Here is a 21,029-nt window from a genome sequence, read left to right on the forward strand (position 1 = left end):
GCTAACTCCACGTAACATGTGAACCCCTAAATATCTTCATTATTGTTGCTGGTGAGATTAAACCAAGCACACATTCATTACCACAGATGAAAATTATAGCGAGCCAGTCCTTAGCTGGCAGCGCTTATTAGCAGACTGGCAGCATATCAGTGTCATCAGCTGCCCTCCCCAAAGCATTTCGGGGGAGCTGTGTGGCTGAAGACCAAGGGAGCAGCTTTTCTGAAAGGAATGCTTTTCCTCTCCCTTTCTTTCCCATTGTTTGCAGTGCCTCAGCACTGTCAGGTTCTGGTGGGGATCAGAAGTGCTGAAATGCCAGGGCAGAGGCTCTAATCGGAGTATTCCCAGCCCGGCAGGAAAGAGGAAGGAGTAGGGGTCTCACAGGAAAGGCCTTCCCATGAAATTTCCACCCCAAAGTTGCAAGTAGGTTGCAAACGCTTTGATGAACTTCAGATGCCAAACAAAGGCTGACTCCTGAAGGTGCTTCGTGCTCTGCCTTGCGTCCAGCCAACTGCTGGAGCATGAACATCATTTTAAGCACATGGAAAGCCCTGATGACTTCACAAGACTGCAGAATCAGCGTCCACACTCTTCAAACCAAATCCTTATTCTCTCTTGTTACACCACACCTTAGTATTGCCACTCAGCATTGCATTTTCTACCCTGAGCATGAAACAGAAAAATTTACTTCTACAGTGTGGGTACTGCTTGGGAATTCTGTGGCACAGGTCCCCAGGCTACTAGATGCCATACAGGTGAACTGGCAGTCTAAATACAAGAGAGGTGGAGGAGGAAAGAGGGGATTATCACACACCTGAGGGACTGAATCCTAAAGAGTTAAGGGTGGGCTCCAGGGCAGAGCTGAGAACAGAGTCCAGTCTGTTCCCAGCACTGTGAGATGGTCTTGCTGTCTTGTTGATATTTATCAATGTATTTGCCTTTTGTTTTTAGGGTCTGGACATCAGCAAGAACAATTCGGTATGTACTGCCTTTGCAGAATGTATTTAACTCATATCAGCATTCTCGTGACCCGAGCCCCTGTGGCACACAGCATCACACGTGGGCAGAAGAGGCTCACTGACCCCTGACATGTGCTGTCAGAGTAACAGACGTGGATGTATTGCGACTTACTGCGCCTGGCCTGTGGTCCTGCCACCCTCCCTGCAGACAACAGCTAGCTAGCTTCCAGGAGCAGGCTTTCTGAGATCCCAGCAGCACTTGCTTTTCTGGGACACCCCGAACACAACGAGGGACCGACTGCTGAGCCCCCAGAACCTTTCCACAGCATACCTTAATCCTAGTACTAAACACAAAGGTCTGATATTTCATGAGTAAAGACTCACTTACGGGCAATTAACTCAATAGCCCTGAAACCGACGTTGCTGAGCCTGTGACCTCAGCTGGAGGTCTGAGCTGCAGACTCAGCAGACCCCCAAGTAGAATTACGGCAGGAGGCTCTGCCAGGGCTGGCACACCTCTGCCGAGGTGGCCCCAGTGTGTGGAGCCATGGCTCTGCTGGTGGCACGGCGGGCAGGCACCTCGGGACAGGGCAGAGCAATGCCCCGGCCATGGTCTGACAACTGCATTAAAAGGGGAATGGTTGGTTTCTCCCCATTACACTAGTCTTGGGGCATGATCTTTTTTGTTCTGTCCCTAAGGCTTTCCAGCTATTACTCTAGGAAATTTAAAACAGTGTAGCAAAAAAAAATTGAAATTTTTTCGATGCGTGGCTCCTTTTCAGTTCATGAGGCCAGATGAGCTCAGCCTGGAGAGAACAAACATTAGGGAGGGCCACGGGAGGCTCCCTGACCTCCTGATAATCTCTATTAGCATTTCAAATGTAAGTGCCCAGTGGCTGTGGCTCGCAGAGTGACAGGGAAACAAAGGCTTGATCTCACGGTCCACAAAAGCCACCACCTTGAAAAGGGCTGATACCAACGCACCTGGCCTCTCAGGAAGGAGAAGGGAGTCAAGTTGCTTTTTTGGGTTGTTTTTGTTGTAAAGGCCCCCCTGGGTTCGTGTGAGTAGGTGGGAAACCAAACCCCGCTTTGCCTGCAGCACAGTATAACAATAAGGTAAAACGTGCCTTTAAGCAGCTACTCAGCCCTCCCCAGAGGATGGCCTCACCCCTGACACCAGAAGGAACAGCAGGGTCCCAGGCATGGAAATGTCATCAAAGTACAAGAAGGATGCTGTTACGGACAGTTGGTCCAGCCTGCCTCGTTGTGCCCTGTACAGGTACAGGCTGCCCACTGGGCATCACTGCAGGCAGTTAAAAATACTTCTGTGGGACCCAACTGTTCTGAAATAAAGCAGCTCCCATCTTCCTACCCCCCTGGAGTACCCCCAGGTATCATATGTTGGCCAGATGAGGTCTGCCCGCAGCCAGCCTCTGGTCCTTCAAGCTGTGGTTTCTTTTTGCTCCCTAGGGTGAGAGCCACGCTTGGGGAAGAATGAGGGACCTTATGAGAAAGACACGGCTGAGAAACCAGAACAAGCTGGGGCTGTCCTCCGCTGCTCTGAAGAGGTCCTGCCCGCAGCTGTACAGGTAAGGCAGAGCTGCGGCAGATTTTTCCACTTAGTGTTGGGAGATTTTTGCTGGCCAAAGATGATCCCTCCTTACCTGCTTCTCCGTTGCATGTGGTGGTCCTGGCCAGCACAGCCATTTGCTTCCGTAGTGCCCAGGTGCTCCAAGATCCCAACGGGATAACGGGACCTGTGTGAGAACAGTGGAATCATTAGGGTCCCTAAAAGAAGGTGCTTATCCCCAACAGGGCAAGGCCATGCTGACAATCAGCCAGACTCATTCTATAGCCTAATTATTTACCTTTCTGCTCCCTCCTAAGCATCACAGTTAAGGTTAATGCTTTCCTCTGTCCACCTTCCCACCTTTCATCCAGCGGAACAGTAATCCGTGTGGCATGATGTGTGATGGGATGGGACAGTCTGGACCAGCTGGAAGGTGTCCTGCCAGAGGAAGGCAAGACAGAGTTTGCTGAGCATGTGCTCATGGCGGGGACCTGCTTGTTGCTGTGGGTGAACATTTGGGTCAAGCACGAGGTCTCATGCCTGTTAAGAGATGCCTGCTGGTCCCTTTGGGCAAGTTTATCTACCAGGATAGTGACAGCCTGGCCTCTGAGCCATGCTGTGTGATATGTCTGGCCGAGGGGGTGAGGGTGCTGCCCGCTACCCCTCGCACAGATGCTCCCCGTGCGCTTGCCAAGTCCTCCCAGCTGGTCTGGTGAATTCGGGGTGTTTGGGTATATAATTGGGTAACAGGAAGAGCCTAGGTATCTTACTCACCAAAGCCAGCAGCATGAGATGGAGCTGCGCACTTCCCCCGTGTTTTTTCAGCTGAGGTCTCTGTAACCTTAAGCAGAACAGCTCAAATGTGCTTAAGTCCTCCTCAGGTTTTAGAGGGGGTGATGGTTGGGAAACAGCAGTTGTTTAAGCACTTAGGAATGTCCCATTGTTCCCCTTAGACAGCCTGTACCTACCTTACAAAATGCATCAGGGAACTGGGAAGCTTGTAATTGCAGCTGGAAATAAAACCCACCCACCTCCTCTGTAGTTCATGGAGTGATTTTTCCAGCTGGGAAAAGCTTGGTTGGGGCCTGAGCATGCATAACAGGCAAGCTTCCTCCTATTGTTTGGGAAGCTGAAAGAAACACAGAGCAGAAAGAGATCAAACAGTTCCATCTAAAATAGAAGGTAGAGCAGCTGGGGGAAAAATACACACTCTTGTGAACCTGCCCTCTAAACCAGGACTTTATTTGAGCTTCAGAAAAATCCTGTCTCTGTAACTTCCCACTCGTACCTTTCTCTGCAGCACTGAGGATGCTGCCGGTGCTCGCTGTGTGACAGCTGCAGGATAGGTTCCCAGCCAGCTAAATGGGATGTACAACTGGGCGTACAACCGAGTGTACTTCCAGTGAGGGGTCAGCCTGATAGTTCTCGACAGAAATAGTTTTTGCAACTTCCACGCGTATACTGGACAGCTGCTACTGTCATGCAAATACTGTACAACAGGATGGCAAAAGGACAAATTTTTTTACCTGGCTGTAACTGGGCAGCCCCAGTGATCTCGTATGCCGATTTTTTCCAGGTTGCTTTCTGTAGCTGATGACTGGCCTTCACTTTTCTCTCACTAACTTTCTTCTGCCACATATCTACACAAAACCCTTGCTTCTGCTGAAGTCCATTGCCTCTCCTCCTGCTTCCTAGCTCCCCTCCCTCACCCTACCTGTATCTGATCTTGCTTTTTTACCCCACACCCTGCAACAGCAATGCGGTGATGCTGGGCTTTTCACCGGTGCCTGCAACAGCTGGGCACCTTGCTGTTACGGCATTTCTGATACGTAGCTGCCCTCAGGCTCCTTTGAAATAAAAAGTTAGGCTTCATGGATCAATGACAGCCTTGCAAATACTGCTGGACAGAAAGCCAGACCCTTCCTACGGCAGCACCAGAACAGTAAATCAAGAAAGTCTCGCTTGTCTGTAGCTTTTGGCAAAGCAAACATTGAAGCTCTGATACTCTCAGGCATTTAAAGCCACTGTCTTTGTTGTAATTTATGAAACATGTTTGTCCTGGCTCCTGGTCCTGTTTATACATGCAGGCATATGGAATTGGCTGGTGTTTGCTTACCCGGGCTTCCCCGGGCTCAGAGACATCTCCCAAGGTCTTGAACAGGTTGGAGGCTGGTGCCCTGCATTAACATCCAGCTCTGAAACAAGCAGAGATTTGTTGCTTTTGACACCCAGTCACACTTGAGTCATTTGGGCAATTAGAGAAAGTCTCTTTGTTTTTGTTTTTATAACTAGGTCAAAGCAAATCCCCTTTCATGCTCCCACTCTGCCTATGATGAGTGATCTGCTTCAGGGCAGTTGGTTTGTTTTCCTTTTCGTTGTGGTGGTTTTTTTGTTTGAGTTTGTTTTTGTGTTGTTTTTTTTTAACATCCACAGAAGAATTCTTATGGTAGAGAGAGAACTTGGTTCTTCCAGCAGGAGAGAGGGGGTCCTGCCAAGGGAAACACACCGCCACAAGACTTGGTGGTTTGTCATACATTGTTCTGAACAGGCTCAGGTTTTCATTTCATTTTCTCTTTCCTGCTAGTACATTTACTCCCGCAAAGCAACATCTATTTTGTGCAAAGGGCCAGAACAGGCTGATGAATTACTTGACCATGGTGTTATGAATTTAAGCAGCACATGGACCTGGAGCTGACCTGTGGCAGAAAAAGTAGATTTCTTCCCCAAATCATTGCAGGACGATCCCTCCACAAAGAGCAAGGAACTTGCTTCCAGCTCAGATGACACCCCCCAAGATGAAAACCTTTTGCCTTTCCACTGTGACTGGTTTTAGTGACAGAAAATGGCTCTTAAATGACAGCGGAGCATCATACGGCCAAATACTTGCCATTGTTAAGCAATTGCAGTCTGAGGCTGCTCTGAACAGTAAGGTGTGAATGTAGCCTGGCCTGGGAAAGCTGGGCTGAAGGCTCCGCGGGAGCCGACCTCGGTCAGTTTATTGCCCACACATTGCCACGCCACCTGGCTTCATAAAATGGTATTACAAACAAACCCCAAAAATCCAGGGTTGAAGCACGTTAGCACCTTCCTATCATTTTTCCTTGCTTTCCCTAGCTCCTTTTGAGGACAAGCGATGGGACGTGCAGTGCCCCGCTACCTGCCAGGAGTGCCGCTGGGAAGCGGGCTGGCCCAGCCCTGGCAGATGCAGCCATCTCAAGGAAAGCATCTGTGTTTGGCAGCTTTTCCGATGCTGTCCCCAACCCCTTTCCAGCGCAGGGTCCAATTTGGGAAGCTCTAGACAATCCCAGCCTGGCATTGCTGTGCAGACACACCTACCTGGGTACCAGTGCGATTATTATTACTATTGTTTTTTAATGCAGATGCATGGGAACAAGCTAACCTCAAATCACGGTACATTCCTAGCTTCAGTTTGACAGGTCCCAAAAGCTTGCTGCCATATGAGGGCTGCTTTGTGGCGAGGGTGAAGTAGGTTAAGAAGGACAGTGCATCTAACATTACAAAACCCATCTTCAGCATCGTACAGCAAAGCCTGAGAAGGGCCCTAGAGCCTCAGATCCAGGTCAGATTGTGTGGGAAATTACAGCCAAGGGAGACCCCTGTGCCCAGGGTTGAGGAGCAGCCACAGAATTAAACAACATCAAGGCGGAGGTTTTGACCATTCTGTTGTAAAAGAATTGAGCGCTGAACAAAACAATCCTACAGCACTTAAAAAGAGAACAAATTAGTAGTTGGCAAAATAAATAGTCTGCACCACATCAGTCAGGACTTTGAGCTGAAAAATTTTTCAAATCAAAGATTTGAAGCAAATAGCTGTTGTTATTATTATTATTTGAAATAAATAGTTATTAGCTATTTTCTGTAAATAGATTTGAAATATCGCATTAAGAAGAAACCCCAAAAGTACAGCTTCTCTTTCTTAAACAGCAGCTATTTTTAAAAAGTGTTCCAACAGGTTTTCTTAGCTCAGACCTCCAGGACTTACCAAAGTAACTAACCCATTAGAAGCAAAGAGGATGCGTTACACTTATTTCAGTCATATGTAATAAATAATGGACAAAACCCCTAAGCCGGAGACAGTCCACAGCAGCTAGCTTAGTGTTCTCTTTCAAAATGTTGCATTTCCTACTAACCACTTCAGGTCAGATTTTTTAACTTCCCTGTGACATTCACCCAGAAATCCCTCCTCGCTTCCAGCTAGCAGGAAAACTCTGGCCACTCTCAACAAAACAATGTTCGTGCCCATCCGTTCTGTTGTGACTCCATGCAGAGTACTGCATTTTGTAGCTTTTTTTTTTTTTTTTTAATTCTGCCACAAATATGTGGACAGCATCTGTTTTGGAATTTCAAAGCGGAGAGGGGGAAGCTGCCTTGGGTGCAGCTTGGGTGATGGGTACATATGCACAGCATATTAATGGTAAAGCCACAGCCATGCGTTCTGACCGCTGTCAGCTTTAATTGTATTTTTCTATTTGTTAAGGCCAGATATTACGTCTTTGGAGCTGGGGAAAACAGAGAGGAACTCCATGATTGTTCTGGGGCAAAATACAAAGAACGAAAACATATGGCCTTTCTGATAACCCAAGTCAAATGGAACAAGGTAAAATAAGTAATACAGCATGTGTTTCTTTGTGGGTTGGCGGGTTTTTTGCCTCTTCTCAGCACAGAAATGAGACAGTCTCGTTCCAGACATGCTCCAACAAACATGTCAGATTTTTGAAGTCCAGATTATATGGATTTATGCCATCTGAGGACTGGCCCGTAAACCTTCACTTTAAAAGCCTCCCGCTTAAAAAAAACAACAACAAAACAAAACAAACCCAAAAACTCCAACACCCCCCCCAATTTAAAGGCATCTAGTCATACAAGCTACATCACGCAGCCTTTTTACCAGAAGTACAGCAGCAAATTCATTTACCTGCAGTCAGCCAACAGACTCCCAAATCACAGCCCACCAGATGCCTGGGGAAGCAGGCGGTCTGCCATGGCCGCGACTCAGAGACAACCAGGCTCAGCCTTGTCCTCCACCTTCAGGCTCGGCCCACAGGTGAAGGCAGAGGAGCCCTTCCAGTCTCTCCTGTTCACCACGTGTTTCTGTTCCACAGGCAGAGCGGGAGCGCCAGCAAACACACAGCCACGAACCTGGGGCTCTGCACTACCTGCATCCTACAGCCATCAACGGAGCAACTCCAACTTGTGCAGGACAGGAAGGGGGAAAGGGGAGAAGGGGGAGGTCGGGAAGGGTCTGTGGACACACACGTGCTCTGCTCTACACGGCTTCGCTCCTGGACCTGAAGCATACTTACAAGGGGCAAGCCAGGGGTGAACGTTGCTGTGGGCATCGGGGCACCGTAACTGAGGCTTTAAAGTTTGGAAATTCTTCCTCCTCCCTGGGTTAGGAGCAGAGTTACCTGGAACATTGAACCTTTTAAATTATCGTTGCTTTCTGGGGACCTTCTGCAGCTGAATTAAGCTTTCTGGCGCAGCGTCTCCTTGTCCCCAGCACGGCTCCTCCCTTCAGAGCAGCATCTGGCCAACTGTGCCATTTTACCATCATTCAACAGGAAAACCAAGACATCCTATGAGGCTGTTCCCAAATCCACCACTAGCTTCCAACCCCATGGGCCCACTCCTTCTGCAGACCCCTGGCTGCCTGGCACGGAGCATGCTTGCTGCCAAGACGGGGAAAGGGGCACTGCGGGAACAAGCCCCTCCAGAGGCTCAGGTTTACCAGGCAGCCCAGCTCTGGTGCTGCCAGCCCTTTTTCGGGGGGAGCCAGGCTTGAATTCCTACTTTTAAGGTATAGAGAAGCCCTCTGGCTCTGCAAGTGGGGCAGTCACGCTGTGGTGCAGCTCAGCCTGTGCGCTCTCCACTGGGAAAAGGTAGGAGGGAGAGCAGAGCTGCAAGGAAGTTACTCACATATGTACCTCCTTTAGGTCAGGTTAACAACTGCGTAACACCAAGGCTGGGTTTGGTGGCTGCCTTATTGCCACATGTCCACAGATTCCAGACCCAAGGGACAGGCAGCACATACTTCCAAAGATCCCATGGTGGCATCTTGCGCACCAGCTGTTATTGGTACCAGCACAGTAATTAATGCACATGGAATAAAGATTTAACTAAACCAACTTTGCCTCTTGTTAAAAAATTAATCTGCTCCCCTAAATTACAATATAACTGCAAGTCAAGCAATTGCTGTTTAGAAATTCCTCCCCAACCCAAGCTTGCCTGGGAGCCATGATTTGAGAAGCTGGCAGGCATGGATCAGCCTCAGCAGGCGCAGTCTTCCATAGCAGCTGCTTCACCCGTGCTCACCCAGAGCCCTTGGAGTCCTCAAAACCAGGGCAGGATATCTTCTGAGATTCAAAGCACCCCAACCACACTCTCCCAGAGCAGCTGTAGTTTGCAGGGGCAAGTGAACACAGCAGCTCAAACTCAGCTCTCCAAGTACTCAGAAGGTTTGTTACTTAGCATCTAAAAAAAACACCCCAAAGCAAACAAAAAACCCCCACACCCAAAACCCAATAAACCCTGCAAAATCCCCAATAAAAAACCCCACATGGCTGTGCTGAAAGTAGGTGGTGTGTTTAACGTTCCAGTTCTCACTGCTGCTGCAGGACTTGGTTATCCACTGTGTATCTTGCTAGCTGCATCCAAAGCTAGAAAGATTTATAACTTGATTATTCTGTGAATAGTCTGTATATCTTCCTAAGTACAGGGGACTAAAATGCTACATTAACTTATACCCCCTGTTATCCCTCCAGCTTTACAGAGACCATAACGAATGTGAATCAATGCAAACTGAATTTAAAGTTTAAGACATAGCATCATGAACTCATATACTCCACCACCTCCATTCACATTATATGTTTGGTAGTGGTGTGGTTTTTTTCTCTTTTTAAACTGAAGTGAACTAGCCCTCTTATCACAGCATTATACAAAATATATTCATGTATTTTCATAAAGAAATATATTTATAATGTGTAACATACTGTATAGTTCTCCACTCCAGGATGCATTGTAACAGAAGCATAAGAAACTTATTAAAAGCATCACTATTATTGTTTTCAGGCATTTTATTAATCAACATGGGGGTTGTAGTATAGCAACTGCCCCATTTCATGTTTCAGGTCAAGAAAGGAGCTGTTACCACCAAGCTTTTAAAGAACTTGAGCTCTGGCAGAGAAGCAAGTTTGTTCTTTTGAGGCTGGTGCTGTTTTCAAAGATGCAGAGGGCAAGGAGAGCCTTTGGAGCCTCAGCCAAGCACAGATGTTCCTTTTGAGCAGCACTGCCTTCAGTGCTGATGCTGGGCTTTGCTTCCAGAGCCGCCAAAGTGGGCAGACACAGCAGGGCAGCACGTGCCACTGCCAGAGGGAAGGGTGAGGACACCCAAGCAGGTCACTGCTCAGCATCCAGCATCGGGGTTTCTTTTGGAAAGCCTGAGTTTATTAGCAGCACCACAGCCCCAACAGAGAGGCACTGGCTGGCCTCAGGGCTGCTTTTCCTCAGCTTCTCCTCCTCTCAGAGCCCAGGCACCCTCTGGGCAGAGCTTCCCTGCACCTGCAGGAGCCTGAGCCAGCATTACAGCAACCACCAGCCTCCAGCTCCACGGTATGGCCAGGTGGCCCAGAGTGAGGCTCAGGAGGGTGTGGACACAGCGAGGTAAGTGCAGTTACTCCATAGAAAGTAAGGGAGAAAAGTCAATGAGACCCAAGTAAAGGAAGTAGAAGCCTGGGGGGAAAGCCAGAAATCCACTTGTGAAGTTAGAAGGCAAGAGTACACTTTTACAGGAGAGAAACCTGCAGGACAAAGGAGCCCTGGATGCCACCAACACCCTGGCAAAGGGGAATGCACTAGGAAGAGGGGGACAACATATTGGAGGAAGAAACCTCCATGCTTCCCAGCTTTCACCCTGTGGTTGCATCCCACTGCTGCCTGTGCCTTCCCCTCCTGCTGGGGACCAAACAGCAAGCCTTCAGCACAGAAAGCTTCCCAGAGTGGATCAAGGAATTAAGTTCACTTCCCTGCTCACACACTTCCACCTGTCCCTGCACACCCCCAGCCCTAAGCAGGATACCCATGATGGGAAGACCCCGCTCCATGCCAGGAGGGACAATCCCAGCAGGGGACCCTAACCCAATGCCCAGATGTGCCCAGCCCGCCCCCCCCCCCCCCCCCCCCCGGTGGTCTGGCAGCCCCCAGAGGGCAGGGGGTCATTCTCCCAGCCCTGCCAGCCTCTGCTGAGCACCTGGGCTCTCTAAGCAAATATTTTTCTGTACACCTCACCGAGGCTTGGGAGGACTCCAGCAGCAGCCAGGAAGGAGCCTGGATCTTGGCTAGCACACAGGGTCAGAGCAGTGCCGGGGCACCCTGCCTAGTTACTGAAGAGGTTTGGTCTTTATCACACCTTTAGTCACCCAGTTAATTAACATTACAGATGGCTGCTAAAGACTCATCATAAGGCACATTATGAGCTCGTACTCTGCTTTCCCAGACAGAGCTACACCTGTACCAAGACCATTTAGTTGCCAGAGGCACTCCCTAGAGAAGGCTGTTTGACCCATCTCTGGCTGATGATTTCTCCAGGCTGTTATCTCCTTCACCCTTCTACCATAGAACTTGGAGCAGTCTTTTCTTCTGATTAGTCTTTGCCTGCTTTTAAAGTCCAAGAGCTCTGGTTATCCTGTAAGTAGCAGGAAAGAGCAGTTCTGCTAGAAAAATAAAAGTGCTGTAAGAAGATACCTGAAGTTTCTTGTCAGAGTAAGAAAGGAATTGAAAACCAGATCCTACCACCTGTTAACACCTTCCAATCACACAGTATTGTCAGAAGCCTATGAGTAGAACAATTTGCTACTTCAGGCAAGATATCCATATATATGAGCTGCTCTTCCCCATTAAAGAGCCCTAAGCAGTATCATTAAGATTACTCCCCTGTTTTTTAACAGAGGGCATTTCTAATCAGACCTGTGGGAAAAGAAGAAAAAAAAAATATTTCTGCTTCCCCTCAAGCATACTTGCTCAAGGACTACTCCCCCAGCTGTAACAGGATCTCTGTGTGAGCACAAGCACCAGTGCTCCTCCAGCCTGGGCAGGAAGGGGGCTGCCAGAGCCCTTTCCCCCTCTACCATCAGGAGATGTTTGCCTGACCATTTTTGCCTCAGAATATGAAAATGATCCTGGCTCAGCTGCCGTGTCCAACACCACCACACTGAATTGCTCCTGATGGGCTTTATTTCTCATCTCAAAAAAAAAAGCACAGTTGTGCCAACAGTGGTGTCAAATTAGCTTTCATCTGAGAGCTTTGAAGACCCAAGTGTCTGCTCTCACATGAAGTTTGAAGCATGAATCAAGTCTGATTTTTCCCCCCAGATTTTCAGACCACCTAGGCCCTTTGATTTTTTTTCAGTTGGATTGAAATTTCCATGTTCTTATCCTCCAGAAAAAAAAAAGTATCCCACCTGCCCTTTTTTGTTGCCAAAGCAAGAGGGAGGTTCGTGTACAGCATCATTAGGAAGGCCCATTTGGGCAGTGCTTTGCCATAAAGGCTTGCCACACAAGCACAGCCCTGACTTAGTGAGCTCAGGGGCAAGTGGGCAATCCCAGCTCCTCTGCACAGTCAAACACCAGCTCTGCATCCCCAGAGGAGAAGCAGGATTTGTTCTTCATCAGTTTTGCTGCAGTTTGAGATGAGCCAAGATAAGCAAGTACTTTTGAAGGCTACCTTAGGCACTGGCAGAAACACAGATACCACCTATCAGCCTGCAGCTTCCCAGAAGCTTGGGCCATGACAAGGGCTCCCCATTGACGGCAGACAGTACTAAACCCAGAGCAGAATAATACCCAGCAAGCAAGATAGATTTGGAGAGACAGCATTTGAAAAGCTTGCTCACAGTCAAGATAATTTATTTGCAAGCAAAGCCTTGCAGCTGGGGTCCCCAAGACCCTCCTGTTAAACCCCATGTGCTCTGTGCTAGGGAGGAGTCCCACAGCCCGAGGGGGTTTGGCAGCTGCTTTATTGTGATACATTGATCTTGTGCATTACAGGTGCCTTCCTTTGCCACAGCGCAGCAGCCACCAGCATCACACTCAGAGCTGCACCAGTCACCACAGCAGCAAGCCCCAGGGCCCAGGGGACTGCAGCACACACAGCTGCTCCTGGAGGGAGAGAGACACCTATTGCACTCCTCCAGGGAGGCACAGGGATGCCTTAGGGGCCAGACTTTCTGCAGGAAAGCCTTTGACCAGGCCAGCTATACAGAGCTAGCACACTTACTGAGGCCATCCTTGGCTGTGTCTTGTCTCAGCTCATCCTGGAGGAAAATCACAGGGCCTTTGCTGGAGACATGGGAGGCACCATTCTGAAGATGCTCGGTACTCCTTTTGCCCCCTACAGAGCAACATGAAGGTTTTAGGTGAGAAGATTTATAGCCCTAAAGGTCAGCAAACTTTGTCCAGGTCAGCTTCTTAGCACATGGGAAGCTCTGAAGGCCAAGCCTTCCACATGAGTCAACAGAATTAAGAGCCTATTAAAACATCTGCCTTTCAGGCATAAGGGTGAGGACCCTTCCTTAGTGGAAAGGAGCAGGAAATGCCTTGTCAAGCTGCCCATGGCTCAATGGAACTAGTCCATAGCCTACATGTTCCCCTACCTCCCAGCTTGGAGGCTAGACCCTTGTTGCCCTTTGGATGGGGAAGCAGGAGGGCTAGGACACTTACTGGCTGTAGCAGGACAAGTGATGATGCAGAACTCTTGTACAGAGCGGTGACACACTGAAGCACTGCAGTGCAGGTACACCTAGAAAGAATGGGACACAGCCTGGAGCAACTCCAGCAACATCTGTAGACCAGTAACATCCTGGCCAGCAATTAAGTACCCACACAACCACTCCTTCTACCCTATCCCAGCAGAATGGAGAGAGGATGGGAAGAGCAAAAGCAAGAAAGCTCAAGGCTGGAGAGATAAAAACAGTTTGATAAGTGAAAGATGGAAGAACTAACCAAAGCATAAGTCACACAAAGGCAAGTGACCCACCCCACTCCCACAAGCTGACTGACACCCAGCTGGTCTGAACATCAGCTACACTGGAAGACAAACTCCTCCAGTGTTTGTTGCTGAGCTTTACATCATACAGCATGAAATACCCCTTTGGCCAACTTGGGTCAGCTGCTTCTCAGCTTCTAGCCTGCCCCAGGCCTACTCACCTGGGGCTGAGGAACAGCAGAGCTGCAGAAAAAGCCTTGATGCTGTGCAAGTACTATTCAGCGAGCAGCTAGAACGTTGGGGTGTGATCACACACTTTTAGCCACAAATCCAAAACCCACAGCACCATACAGGCTGCTGTGAGGAAAGTTAACACCACCCCAGCCAGAGCCAGTGCACCTGGTCACAGAAGGGAGAAGGCAGAAAGATTGTTTTGGCTTGCTTCACATACAGGCTGTAACCTTGGAGCCTTTCACTGCCTGCTGCAAGGCAGCTTTGATACCTTTACACACAACTCAGATCTGACACTATAGCACCTCTCTACCACTAGGTAGAGCTGGCACCAGTTCTGAGTCTTCATCAATCTCAGGAGCATGGAGCAAGCAGTACAAGGCACTATGAACATCACATGACTTAACGGCTCAAGCTCATGAGATTCAGAGCCCAGATGCTTCATAGGTACCAAAAGCCATTTCCAAGTAATTTTGACCAAGAAATTTAGAGTATATTAGCATAGTTTGAGCACACACCCTGAGCTAGTTCAACAGAATAGCTTAGGCAGCAGGCTAACACTCACCTAGGTAGACCTGCCCTTTTAGCAGCCTCATCTTGTGTCACACACCTCCGTGATGCATCATACCTCTGCCACATTCATCAGGGAACAGAGTTTCTTGCATTCATCTCTCCCCTCCCATTTCAGGATTTTCCTAGCCTTTGCTCTCCCCCTGCCCCAAAGGAGCAAGAATCTCATAGTTATGGAGCAGTAAGAACTGCTCTCACACATGACTTGCCCCCAGCAGGAAGCTAGGCAACCAGGACAGGATCTTACCAGCCCAGAGAGCATCTCTTGGGAAGCAGAGTCCACAAAGGTGAATGTATAGAGGGTGAAACGCTGGTAGTGAGAGGGGAACAGCAGTCCTGAGGCAAGACTCAGAGGCACCAGCTGTGTCTGATAGTTGTCCCCGGCATAAGGGCACCTGAGAAGAGGCCAGCAGTGAGAAAAGCATGAGCCATTCCCCTGACCCAAAGCTGTTTACAAGTTGCTTACCCATCCACCAGAACAGGCCACTGCAGCTGGTGCTGGGGATTGATACTTGGTGTGGCCCAGCAGTGGTGCAGGACCAAGATCAGGTCTGGGTCTGTTCTCTGAAGGATCTTGACTTCAGCATAAATGGGGTCTCTCAGAGTCTTCACAACAGGATAGTCACTATCAGTATAGTAGGAAGTATAGCTTCCATCTGGGACAGAAAAAACCCTCAAGAGTCATTTTAGAGCAGGAACAAACAGAAAAAAGACAACCCGAGAGCATCCCTTCTAGCCACGTCAGTAAGTTCCCACCACAGCAGCGAAGGGGCAGCGCTGGGTTCGCCCATTAGTACTCCCTGCTTACTCAGAGGCCAGAGCCCTGCACCAAGAGGCTCGAGCAAGTCCTACAAATCTCTCCTACCTGAGGCAACACGTAGCTCCAAGGCCAGAGGACCTGGCTGGGACACAGCAGGGAGTGGTGGCAGGGTGAAGACCTGAACACTTAAGGGAATGAAGCTGCCAGTGATGGAGTAACTACAGCGGACATGTAACCTGGTGGGACAGGAAAACCCCAAGTCAGGCAGATAGAGAAAAGAAAGGTCACTCTGATATCTCCCAAGATGGCAAGATATTATCTGCTTTAGTCACATCCCCAGTCTTGCCTCCAACACTTCCTTTTTACAAATTCTCTCCAGAGCTCAGATTCAAGCCTGTAGAGTGTCACTGATCAGCACCAGCTTTACTCCCACCAACCAGAGACATACCAGTCCCTAGCCTGCTCTAGTGCCCTGCCGTGAATTCAGAGCTCGTGACAAGCAGGAAGCTTCTCTAGTAGCACTGAGCACAGTGGCACCAGCCCCAGGGTATTACCTGAATGTGCTATCCCTAGTGACAGAGCCAAGGCTCCCAGTCTTCACATCCCTGGATGCCACCAGCTCATTCTCATATATAGCCTGGTCTCCAGTCACCTGGAACGACAGACCAGGCACTGTCACTGCACTAAAGCCAAGCTGGGTTAACGCCAGGCTGGAGAACAGCTCTTGGAATTCTGTAGGGTGCCCATTAAGTAGCCAAAGCCACATCAGGTAGCTCCAGGTCTGCAAGCTCCTGCTATTCCAGCCTAATGACAGCTGCAGCTCTTACCTGGAATGTGGTGCCACAGGCAGAGAGTGGGAACTGGAACACAGCAAAGGCATTGCTCTTCACCACAGGGATGCAGCCAGCGCCGTGCCCGCTGGCCAGGTGCACAGAGTCCAGGTCAACAGGTGGCAGGGTCACATCCCTAGAGATGGCTATGGAAAACTGGCCATCCGGTGTGCAGTGAGCCGTCACTGGAGGGAAAGATATAATCAGTCTGGAGCTCAGGGAGAAGAGGAATGGGGAGGAGGCTCAAACATCACAGCAGAGACATGGCCAGCAGCTCCTGCGAGTTCTCCTGCCAGTTAGCCACAAGGCAAGCACCAAGCGCAGCAAGGCAAGTGCAACTGGCTCCCACAGCAACACCAATTCTGGCCATAAACCCAGGCCTGTTGCAATGCATGTGAAAGGGCTGGATGCTTCTACAGGACAGAGCATTCCTGAAAGCCAGAAACACAGCCCCAAGCTGCCTGCGGGGCTGGCACCAATCCTGCTCTGCCAGGGAGGCGAGGAATCCCAGACTGCTGCTCCTCCAGGAGTCAGGGAGGGCAGCTGCCCACACCTACCTGTGTTACCAAAGTAGCAAGGCTTCACCCCATCCCGAGGGTCGTAGCAGCAGCCTCGCGCCTCGCAGTCTCCCTGGCTGACAGGCAAAGTGGCACAGGACAGCCGGTCCTGGCTGAGGACAGCCGAGCAGACAGTGCTGCTGGGAGCATCCAGGGCTGGAAGAAACAGCAGGAGTTTACAGCTGAAAACACAAGAACAAGGAGACAGAGGACACTGGCAGAAGGTGCTTCTGGTGACTCTGCATAAAAATTGAGGGAAGTCAGACCCAGGTGAGGGTCAAGCACATGGCCTGGAAGCCTGCTCAGAAAGCACCTGCATCTCCCTGGAAGAGACTCCCCCTGAAGCCATGTGCAGGGGACAGACTGCATGGGATCTGTCAAGATGAAGTGTTCTGAATCAATTCTAGTAGTTAGGACAATCACTGTACCTAGTCTCTGGCTCAATCCCTGAACTTGCAGGGACTCACACAGTCAGAAGATGGCTGGGAGCTGGTGGCTCCTATATCTAAACTCCAGGGAGTCTTCCACACAGCAACAGTCCTGTTTCCCAGCCCCCAGACTGGCTAGGAACAGCTGTCCAAAAGGAAGGGCACTCACTGCCACAAGATACCAGCAGAGTTTCCCAAGGAGCTATCAGTCTTACCAGGAAGGTCCACAGGGCACCTGAGGAGCTCCTCCTTGTGAAGAGCCTTTTGTCCAGCAGCATCTGTTTCTTCAAGCCCAACCAGCATGACATAATTACCATCCTGGGGAGGAACCACACCAGTCAGGGCAACCAGAGCAGCAGTAGCCACAGTCCCAGCAGAACCACTAAGGTCACTCACCCATTCAAAGATGTAACAGCCAGCATAGGAGACCAATACTTTCCTGGAGCCATCTGGAGTCCCAGATACTGAGAGCCCACAGTCAGAGTCATTCTGCAGAGTGTGTGCCTTTCCCTGTTTATCTAGGGAAAGAGGGGACAGCAGCAGGGGCTTCAGCATCCCACACCAAAGATGAGGGTCTGCTACAATCCTACCTTCCCATAGGAAACAGGGCCCTAGCCAGTGCGAGGGTCTGGGCCATCAGGGGTGCATGAGGGAAACCAGCAGCCAAGACTATCTAGATCCAGGCACAGCACTCCAGCAAAACCCTTGGCTGCTGGGTCATACAAACAGCCCCCAGTTACACAAGATGCACTTAAAACTGTTAAACAACACTTCACACCAAAACCTTCCCCTTTATCCTCATTCCAGGCATGCCTCTATGCTGTGCAAAGTAAGAGCCTCTCACCACCACCCTCACTTACCCCAAGCAACCAGCATGAAGGAAGCATTCCCTTCCCAGCCTGAAGGCAAGGTGAGCTGCAGGCTATCCTGGCCACAAGCCAGCAGGATGGAATCAGAAAAAACACCATCCTGAATCCCCACAACAAAAGCAAGGGACACAAGAAACCCCCAGAAGAGCATGGCTCTACATGCAGTCCTAGACTGCCCTGCAACACCCATCTTGCTCTCCTGCTGAGGACCATAAAGCAGCTGCCCTTAGCCTAGCCCTTTTAAACTGTGGAGCCAGCTGGGATCAGAAGTTCCTGAAGCATCCAGGTGGACCCAGCCCAGCAATTTAGCACCTTCCATTGTCCTCAGCTGGCGCTGAACCCACCACAGTCTGTTGGCACTGTTGGTTTGAAAAAAACCACAGGGCAGGAGCTGAGCTTATGTCAAGAGAAGGGTCTGTATTCATATCACCAAGCTGAGAGGACCTCATCTGTGCAGTCTACTGCAGAGCACCAGGAGGGTCTTCAAACCCTTTTTTCTCATGCTGAGCTCTTCCCACAGCTGACCCGTCCAGGAGATCCACCTGCTGCTCTAATTGCTCATTGCAGGGGTGCAAGCAGCTCAGTGACAATGCTCCTTTGCGCTTCTAGAGGTGCCACTGCTTCAAATGCCAGACACAGGATGCTGATGTATAAGCACAGTAATAGCCCTTCACGTGAAATCCGTGGAAAACACGGAGCTCAGGAGGCTTTGCACACCTAAAAGGAGGGGATTCCCCTTAAACACTCCTGGCTGCGGACTACGGCCCCATTTGCAGGGTGGCTGTGTGGGACAGCTGCAGGACTGCTCCAGGCTGCCTGGTGGCAGGACCATATCCTCTGTGGGACTCCCACCTGCAAAAGCTGGCAGATGGACCCCTAAGGTGGGCCTGAGACACAGGTAAGGGGAACTGCTGTGATCCCAGAGAAAGCTCTGCCTGCCAGCACCCACTGCCTGCCTGTACGGCAGCGTCTCACGTAGAGCCTTCTCCCTGGCCACGCATCAGGCTATGGCACACACACAGAGTGAAAGCCTCATTATCCATCTTTCTCTACAGATGTTTCTGCATTCCTGCAACAAAGGTGTGAATGTCTTTGCACTGTTGCAGAGGTGATGCACACATAGTTTGTGCACGCCTTTTTATGCCCTATTTTTTGCAGCGGGAGCACTGGCATAGCCTGTACCATCACATTCTTTTGTAACCTGCTTATTTCTTTGGAACTAGATGATCACAAACATTCCAGCAGTGTGTAGGTTCAATGAGTAGGTTTTCTAATTTTAACTATTAATAATGCACTTCCATTGGTAGCCATCCACACTTCTGCTCCCAGCAGACCCTCCAGCTCCCAGATGGAGCACCATGCAGCAGGCAGCAGCTCGCCCCTCTGGCCAGCCCTCATCTATAGGTGCAGGGAGTAGCTGAGTCTAAGGGAGCCGTTTCTTCTGCTCTTCCACACACCCTGTCATCCTTCTACAGCTGTACGGGATGCCGTGATCCCAGCTGGGTGAGGAACATCACTGTGCCTACCCTCCACACTGCTCATGGCATGCACCAGCCAGGAGGGCTGCTCCACAAAATACAAGACCTCTTCAGCCACCCTGCACAGCAGGACTGAAGCAACGGGATCTCAATAGGTTGCCAGCACAGCTGCTTTTTGAGCAGCACTCATGAACCAAATGTGCTTGTCCCAGCACCTGCCTAGGATGTGGGCAGTCGCGACGGAGAGGCACCCGGGAGAACATTCGGACTTTGGCAGGGGGGAGGCTTCACGCTGTGCGAGCTGAGCGTTGTGCCAAGGCGGCTTGCTCAAATTTCACAGCCACTGTGTGACTGCTGAATGCTCCACCTGACTGCATTACCTGATGATAATTGGGTAAATAACAAATAAACAGAGTACTTTGGAGCTACAGAGAGATGGTTTTCATTACACTTTAACCCACCAGCGCTTTGTTTATGCTGACACAAAAAATGTCTAGATGCACTTGAAGAATAACTGTGTGAAAGAACACAGGGAGTGCTGTCGATCCACCAAGCAATACCCGTGATGAGAATGGTTTCAGGTAAGCACCCTTTCCTAATTTCTCCACACACACTTGACAGCTGTGTTGGAGCAAGTGAAACAAGCCTGACACTGATGGAAATGGAACGCTTTGTTTGGAAGAAATTGTTATAGGCAGTGGAAAGCAGCCTGGCTGAGAAGAAACAGGCAGGTCTCTCTTCATCCCAGATCTCATCCTCATCCATTTACTAGTTCTCACACATTGCCATGACCCGGCTGTAAGCACCAATTTAGCTACCATTCAAGACCACCACAGAGGACATGCAGAGATGAAGGTAGGTAAGGCGAACATCTCTGCAGGCCACTAGCCTGAAGCTGATCATGACTCCAGTAAGCTAAAATCTTCCTGGGATGTCCATCAGGAAAATCTTCTCCTCCTAACAATTTTGAGCTTGGGAGGCTGGGGCAGTCATAGCAGCGGTGCAGGAGTTGCCCTGGCTGTAGAAAGCTCTCTAGAGACCTGTGGGAAGAAAAGGAGATATTAAACACCACCACCAGGAAGTGCCAGGAAGAGGAGTACAAAATTCTTTGCACATTGTGGGATTGCCTCCTACAAGATTTCTGCATCTTGGGCCTGTACTGTGCACTGTAAGTGGGATAAAAGGGCAGTGGATGGAGGAGTGGCTTAACCGAAAGGCTCCCCCGCAGAAGTTGAGCAGTGTTTGCAGGGATACCTGCACCCAGCGCGTGGGGGATGAGGGGTGCTGGCTGCACAGTGGGCAGGAGTGGCATTGGGCAGTGCTACCCGCTGAACTCAGGAGGTGTGAAGTTCAGAACTCCTGTGAAGCCTGCAGGAGGGTCTACACAATGATGACAGAATTTTGTCAAGCTTGTGATTTATTTTTGAAAAAAAGAGACAAAGCTACAACACTGGTAGCCTTTTCTTTGAATATCCCCAACACGTGCCTCCAATGAACTCAGAACCAAAGTTCCTGGGGAAGATGGAGAGGAGGGGATTTCAGCCCGGACTTTCACATGGATAGGGAGAGCAGCCCAGCCCTGCCCGCTCTTAGCATCTACAGACAGAAGTGCTCAGAAAACCCTTGGACACTACTGTGACTTGAAAAGGCCCATGGTTTCCCACAGGGAAAGGTCCAAATGACAGTTCTTATGGGTTTTCCTTCCTTGTAAATCCCCAGTGTGTCTGCCAGGGTGGTGAGACTCTTTGGAATATAATGATTTTATCCTAATAAAAATAAAA

At 49.9% G+C, this 21,029-nt stretch overlaps 2 protein-coding genes across 8 annotated transcripts in view; one reads left to right on the forward strand and one right to left on the reverse strand.

Annotated features, from left to right (window-relative positions):
* The window catches only part of LOC308069235 (uncharacterized protein), a 30,789-nt gene extending 21,737 nt beyond the window's left edge, over nt 1-9,052 (forward strand). For 5 of the 7 annotated variants that reach the window (XM_080401230.1, XM_080401233.1, XM_080401235.1 and 2 more), the window contains exons 6-8: nt 949-975; nt 2,427-2,545; nt 7,025-9,052. In XM_080401230.1, coding sequence (XP_080257356.1) covers nt 949-975; nt 2,427-2,545; nt 7,025-7,121 — 243 coding nt within the window. In that variant the 3' untranslated portion in view covers nt 7,122-9,052. The remainder of the gene's footprint in view (nt 1-948; nt 976-2,426; nt 2,546-7,024) is intronic. The other 2 variants (XM_080401232.1, XM_080401231.1) reach the window with 2 other exon arrangements.
* Nucleotides 2,552-21,028, reverse strand: LOC308069257 (zona pellucida sperm-binding protein 4-like). The gene is made up of 11 exons (XM_080401275.1): nt 17,762-21,028; nt 17,117-17,419; nt 16,474-16,629; nt 15,914-16,101; nt 15,641-15,738; nt 15,192-15,322; nt 14,793-14,982; nt 14,574-14,721; nt 13,261-13,339; nt 12,818-12,931; nt 2,552-4,721 (listed from the first exon to the last, which is right to left on the reverse strand). Exons 1-11 carry the CDS (start codon nt 17,958-17,960, stop codon nt 4,639-4,641), a joined length of 1,689 nt encoding a protein of 562 aa, XP_080257401.1. The 5' UTR covers nt 17,961-21,028; the 3' UTR covers nt 2,552-4,638.
* Between the last annotated feature and the right edge of the window lies 1 nt (nt 21,029).

This window comes from Falco punctatus (assembly GCF_963210335.1).
Source record: "Falco punctatus genome assembly, chromosome: 9".
NCBI lineage: Eukaryota > Metazoa > Chordata > Aves > Falconiformes > Falconidae > Falco > Falco punctatus.